Source organism: Trypanosoma rangeli (assembly GCF_003719475.1).
Source record: "Trypanosoma rangeli strain AM80 chromosome Unknown Tra_15.4_contig_00602, whole genome shotgun sequence".
Lineage (NCBI taxonomy): Eukaryota > Euglenozoa > Kinetoplastea > Trypanosomatida > Trypanosomatidae > Trypanosoma > Trypanosoma rangeli.
This window is the reverse complement of record NW_021706350.1, coordinates 1-5,911: the sequence shown is the minus strand read 5'-3', so window position 1 is coordinate 5,911 and position 5,911 is coordinate 1. Positions and strand designations below refer to the sequence as shown.

Genomic DNA, 5,911 nt, shown 5'->3' with positions numbered 1-5,911 from the left:
CATCCCTCCTGGCCGGTGCTGCCACACACCCTTCTCCCTCCCGTTTTTGTTTCGATCCATCCCCCCTCCTTTTCCTCCCCGGTATCCATCCATCCATCCAGTTCTCGAGGCGAGAGGGAACCTCCTCTGACACACTCGCCACTTTACATATATACATGCATATATATATATATATGAGACAATCACAAACACGACGCGGTGTTCCGTTACTGCACCCACTTAGCCCAAGACGCACCAACGCGCATGTGGCTCGGTGGCATGATGCACATGACGCAAAGCAACTTCCCCTCCCGGCACTCCCCACTAAAAAACAGAAAAAAAAAGCAAGCAAACAAAAGAACACACACACACACAAAAAAAAAAAAAAAGAACGAAGCAAAACAAATGGAAGAAAAAGGTGCCAATCTGTTCTCCCATTCCTTCGCTCTCTCCTTGCTCCTCGGCTCAGTCAAAAAAATTGGGCGGTTTGCGCTTGAGGCTGTTTGAGTTATTGCGACCTCTCAAAAGAAGAAATCGTCAGGGTTTTCCTTGGCGCGTAGCTGCTGTTCGATCCACTCCACCTGGGCGTCGTCCAGGCTGTCCGCGTATGCGCTACTGTTCATCTCCCAGAGATCATCGTCGCCGTCGTTGTTGAAACCGCTTCCACCACTCCAGCGCCTGGTCGCACCGTTCCTCAGCGGGCCGGTGGGTGATCCCCCGCTGCTCTGCGTAGTCAAGGCGAGGGAGGCTGTGGACGAGGCGCCCCGGTGCAGAAAGCGTCGCGTGGCAGCAGAGGGACCCTCCAAGTCCCAAAATCCCCCTGCGTAGTGGCCGGCATCCAGGCTTGTCTGCAGCGTCGCAGCAGCATCAAGCGTGAGCAGATGCGGTAGCTGTTCCATGCAGACGGCATCATCATCATCATCATCATCATCGTCGTGGTAGGCGACACTACTGCTGCTACTGCTGCCGCGCAGCAAGTGCAGCATGGCGGCTTCGTCCATCGCCTCGGCATCCGTGAAGGGAACACGGCGGTGGCGAACATCGTTGTCCAAGCTCCCTTCTCTCATGTCGGAGGGAGAAAAAAGGGTATCGGAACTGCTACCACCGACTCTGAACGCATAGTGAAGCACATGTTGTTGTTGCTGCACCTGCGGTCTGTACAGAGTGGTTGCCGCAGGCAAAGGTGACGGTAGAGAGGTTGATAGTTGCAAGGAATCGCCACCACCAAATGACGCCACAGAAGAAACATGAAGAAGAGTAGCACTAGCGACATTGCACGACGTGGTGGGGAGGCGGACGCCCGTCAATTCGCTGGCCAAAGGCGTGCGGGGAAACTCCGGGGCTGGCGCGCGGGTCCGCCAAGGCTGACGACTACCCACCTCCGGCTGCTGCGCATGTTGAGACGGGAAAAAAGGCCCCAATTCGGACGTCTCCGCTCTCGACACCACACTCAGGGCGGTGGCCGCGCGCGGACAAAACGGTGTCGCGTGGACCGACAACCCACGCCGACTCAATGACTCGCGTAATTTTTTTCCACTATCCTCATTGACACCTGCAGCCGCAGCTGCACGATGCACGGCAACAACGGTTGCCGCCTCGGAGGTGGTCCGCACGGCCCCTGGAGAGATGTAACTCGCCGAGGAGGAGGCCACTGCCGATGAAGCAGCCTTTTGGGTTTGTGACGCGGGAGGCACGTCATCCTCCGCACACGCTGCAGCAGCGAGGTCGTTCCGGGCCGAGCCTGTTTGCGTACCGAAACCCAGCCCCAGCTCCCGCGACGGGTCTGAGGGAAACGTATGAAGCCCTTTTCTCCTGTGGGCGGTTATTTTTCGTCTGGGCGTGGGCGCCGTCAAGGCCCGCGCGGCGCTGGCGCCTGTGGTGGGGCAGCGGGAGCACGCTACACGAGGCACTGCCTGCCACTGCGCCGCTCCAACCAAAGGTCTCAAACACTCACACACGACGCTGGCAGGCGAGGACGACCTCCGCGTCGCTGCTGCGCCTGGCCGCCTCGCCGGTAGCGACAGGTGTGACATGGTAGGCAGATGTTTTATTGCACAAGTGAGGGGGCACAAAACAAAAACGACAGCGACCCCAGAGTCACGGCTGACAAAAATCAACCAACCAAGCAAAAAAAAAAAAAATGAATCGGTGTGCGCGAGATGCAAGGCGGCGGTGGCACCTTGTGGGGGAAGGCGATGAAGCAACCCAAAGGCGCGGTCTCCGCTTGGGTTCTTCTGCTGCTTTTCGTCTCGGGCGTTGCGGACACCCCTACACTCCCTCGTTGCTCTGCTCTGCGTGAAGGACAGACGAATATGCGACGCCGCGGAGAAAAATGCACGTAGAGCAAAAAAAAAAAACAACAACAAAAAACAAAGTATGGTCGAAAGTCAAAATAACAACAACAATGAAAGAGTGAGGAGAAGGCGATAGAACAACCACCAATCAACCAAAAAGAGAAATGGTTGAGAACTGGGTGGAGAACGCACAGTACTCACGCCCCGGTGGGGTTTAACACAGCCCTCCTCTTCCTCTTTTCTTTTTCTTCTTCCTTTTGCTGTGTGATGTTCCCTCTGTGTCTGTGTGTTTGTGTGGCTTTTTACTTTCTTTCCTTCTTTCAGCTTAACTTTTGCTGGTGCCGCGGCAGCCCCTTTTTTTAAAAGGCGCTGGGAGGCATGCAGTGGGAGACAGAAAAAAAAACAAAAAGGCAAAGAAGAGACGGGGGAGGAAGAGAGCGAGTTCACATGGCACCATGGACACCGCTGGCGAGAGGCGTATCAGCGCATGAGAGGAGGGGGGCAGGGCCGCAGATGACATCGGCTCCCATGCAGGCTGCAAGACGTCACTGGAGCCACGCGCAGGGCGCGTGGAAAGAAGAAGAGGCGTGCCAGTAGCGATATCAACGGCGCCCTCCACACACACACACACACAAGAACAGAACAAAAAAAAAAAGGCAAAATAATTTAACGCGCACAAACAAACAAAGATGCATGCACGTACCTCGCCACACACAAATTTGTCTGCCCACACCGGATGCTGCGACTGCAAGCTAAGCAGTTCCCTTTTTTGTTTTCTGTATTTCGAAGACCAAAAAAGAAAAAAAACAAACAAACAACACATTTAAGCGTCCCGGGAGGCGGCGCATATATATATATATATATGTACGTATATCCGATGTCGGCGGCAAAAGGGCCACATACTGCAATGACTCCGCGCTGCTTTCTCACTCCCACCCTCTCTCCATCTCCTTCTGTGCGCGCGACACTACTTCCCCCTCCACCGCACTGCCGTCGACGAATTCCTTCTCACGGCTCCCTTATACCTTTCACCAGGGGAAAAAGTAGTCGTAGTCCCAACGGCCGTGACAAAAGGCCGTGGATAATAATAATAACAGCAACAACATCAACAAACAGCGGCGTTGGAACAAAAAAAAAAAAACAATATGTGGCGTCGGTTGTGCCCCTTCTCGCCACCCACCTCCTCACTCTCCCACCAGCTAAAAGAGCAAAACAAAAACTGAAACAAAAAAAAACACACACACAAAGTAAGACGCGCGCGCGCACACACACGTGTTGCAGGGAAGACATTTTTCACTGCGCCCCTTGCGCCACGCTCTCCCCCTCTCCCTTTTTATCCCCTCTCTCTCCGTCCTGCTTTCATTCGTTTGTATAAACAAAACAAGGTTGCATGCGCCTCCACATGCACACGCACACACTCCGGTGGCAGGCATCAAACCGTGCGCGGAGGTGCCGGGCCAGCGAGGCGCAAGGCGACGCCGAGGGACAAGAAGAATGGGGGAGGGGAGTGGCGGGGCAAAAAACACAAAAAAAAAAAAATTAAAAAACAAGACAAAACAAAGTGAACAGCCCGACTCCTGGCGGTGCAACTCACATGCATGTACACGGGCAGAGGCAGAATTACCTGTAGATACATGTCCATCTTGCAGACACCTGCCCACATCGAACGTCACTTGCGCGCTTGCCGCCTATCAAAGGTATAAAAATCTGGTTACAGTTTGTTTTATCCTTTTTTTTTCTTCTTCCCTTCTTTTCTTTTTCTACCGCAAAAGTAAGTACGAGGCAAACCTCCAGTTGGTTGCCTTACATTGTTACTCCTCTTCTGCCGCTTTTTTTTCCCCCTTGTTGTGTCGCTGTTCACCCTATTTCTTTTCCATTTCACCCCCCCCCCCTTTGCACTCTGCCCCTCACTCGTCTCCGCGTCCCTACTCACCCTCATAGCTCAGCCTGCCTCAGAGAGTTGTCAACGGTTTTTGTTCCCCCGCCCCCGCTCCACCCCCCACGTATTCCCTTCTCTCTTTTAATTCACCCTTTGCTTTCATGAATGTACTCAAACGCCCTGCCTCTCTCATGCAGCGGAAGGGCAAGCTCGCATCCAAAAGAGCAGCGGTGGATCCATAACACACACACACACCCGGGGGGGGGGGGGGGGCAGTGCTAGGCGGCTTGCTGCAGGTCGGTAACAATGGCTTCCGCCTCCGCGTCGCCGGGGCTTTCCCGTAGCGCGGCCTTTGCGACTTGTAAAGCCTCGGCCAGTTTGCCGCCATCCGCAAGAATCGCAGCCTTCGCCTTCAGAAGCGTAGCGACGGTCTGACCAGCAACGCCGCCCGCCGCATCCGCCTCCTCAGGCGGAGGATTTTGCAAGAGCGGGTCGAGGAACTGCAGTGCCGCCACATCGCCCTCCGTCTCACTGAGCAAGAAGGCCTTCTCCCGCAGAAGAGTGGAGCGCGGGTGGAGCGCAATTGCGCTGTCCAGCAGCTGCAGGAGCTCCTGGCGCAGTTGGTTCTGCTGCGACACGTCCGAGGTCTCGGAGACGAGGAACTTAAGCAGCTCTATTTGCCGTTCCAGGGCTGTGATGCAGTTGGCATTGAACTTCACGGCGTCGGCGTAGGACTCAAACGCCTCCTTAACCCGGCCCAGCGCCCGCAACCCGTCACCCACGAGGATGTAGGCGAGATGGGTGCGATCCCAGCCACTGTGACACGCCTGCCTCGCTGCCTCAACTGCCTTCTCCGTCGTCTCTGCGTCTGCTGCTGTCCTTAGCATGAGGCTCGCCTTATACGCTTGTATACGGGCAAGTGCGGGGCTCAACTCACGAAAAATAGGCGCTGCGACTTGTTGTGCAAGGTATGAGGTCACCTCCTCCAAAGCTGCCTGTGGACCTTGTGAGCACTCTAGAGCTTTAATCTCCATCAGCCTGGCAAGCTCTGGCTGCTGAATTAGCGCGTACTTCGCCGCCGCCCCTGCGAACTGCTCCCCCGCATCCTCGTACTCATCCATCTGCACAAGAATTTCCCCGGTGGCATCCATGCAGGGACCGACCTGAAACGGTGGCGCCGTTTCCCCCTTAAACAAAAACAGCCGCATTGCACCTAAGAGGTAGTCCCTGTCCCACAATTCGAAGCCCTCACCGATCGCCGTCTTGGCAAAGCGTTGCATGGTGGGCTCTGTGCGGCAACGTCCCTGCTTGAAGCCACTTTTGTCTTCGCCTTTACCCTCCGTCATGGCCATTTGTCGCAGTGCAAGAGACAAATACACACACAACCTTCCTTCCCTCTTTCTTCCTCCGATTGCTCAGTAACACGTATTGTTTTCTTTTCCTTCCTGCGTGTCTGCCACGCTTTGACAGCAGCAGCAGCGCGTTACCCCTGTCGTATATATATATATATATATATATATATATATATATTATATTATATATATAACAATGTATAGAACGATGCACTTTCCTTTTCTTTGTTTTGTCTTTTTCTCCCCCTTTTCTTTCCTTTGGTCTGCACGAGATACCTCTGGAGAGGAAAGTGCGAGGAAAATGACCAAAGAAGCAAAAAGTGCGCGCATCTGCTGAGGGGTGCGACGGCAGCAGCAGGAGTGTGGGACACACCAACAGCAAGAGGACCACCTTTTTATTTTTGTTT

The 5,911-nt window shown here is 54.4% G+C and overlaps 2 protein-coding genes across 2 annotated transcripts, besides 14 other annotated features; both read right to left on the bottom strand.

The window, feature by feature from the left end:
- Nucleotides 1-144: 144 nt before the first annotated feature.
- Nucleotides 145-175: a microsatellite.
- A 130-nt stretch (nt 176-305) lies between these two features.
- Nucleotides 306-396: a microsatellite.
- Nucleotides 397-500: 104 nt separating this feature from the next.
- Nucleotides 501-2,012, bottom strand: TraAM80_09517 (uncharacterized protein; the record flags this gene model as incomplete). Its single annotated transcript, XM_029386196.1, has 1 exon — nt 501-2,012. The coding sequence occupies one exon, from the start codon at nt 2,010-2,012 to the stop codon at nt 501-503; it is 1,512 nt and encodes a 503-aa protein (XP_029233947.1).
- A 312-nt stretch (nt 2,013-2,324) lies between these two features.
- Nucleotides 2,325-2,353: a microsatellite.
- Nucleotides 2,354-2,502: 149 nt separating this feature from the next.
- Nucleotides 2,503-2,532: a sequence feature (A-rich).
- A 39-nt stretch (nt 2,533-2,571) lies between these two features.
- Nucleotides 2,572-2,595: a microsatellite.
- Nucleotides 2,596-2,889: 294 nt separating this feature from the next.
- Nucleotides 2,890-2,907: a microsatellite.
- Nucleotides 2,908-3,064: 157 nt separating this feature from the next.
- Nucleotides 3,065-3,095: a microsatellite.
- Nucleotides 3,096-3,119: 24 nt separating this feature from the next.
- Nucleotides 3,120-3,147: a microsatellite.
- A 209-nt stretch (nt 3,148-3,356) lies between these two features.
- Nucleotides 3,357-3,385: a microsatellite.
- A 97-nt stretch (nt 3,386-3,482) lies between these two features.
- Nucleotides 3,483-3,520: a microsatellite.
- A 270-nt stretch (nt 3,521-3,790) lies between these two features.
- Nucleotides 3,791-3,834: a microsatellite.
- Nucleotides 3,835-4,003: 169 nt separating this feature from the next.
- Nucleotides 4,004-4,035: a sequence feature (GA-rich).
- A 395-nt stretch (nt 4,036-4,430) lies between these two features.
- On the bottom strand, nt 4,431-5,504 carry TraAM80_09516 (uncharacterized protein; the record flags this gene model as incomplete). The annotated part of the gene is made up of 1 exon (XM_029386195.1): nt 4,431-5,504. The coding sequence occupies one exon, from the start codon at nt 5,502-5,504 to the stop codon at nt 4,431-4,433; it is 1,074 nt and encodes a 357-aa protein (XP_029233946.1).
- Nucleotides 5,505-5,647: 143 nt separating this feature from the next.
- Nucleotides 5,648-5,697: a microsatellite.
- A 20-nt stretch (nt 5,698-5,717) lies between these two features.
- Nucleotides 5,718-5,764: a sequence feature (A-rich).
- Nucleotides 5,765-5,911: the final 147 nt, after the last annotated feature.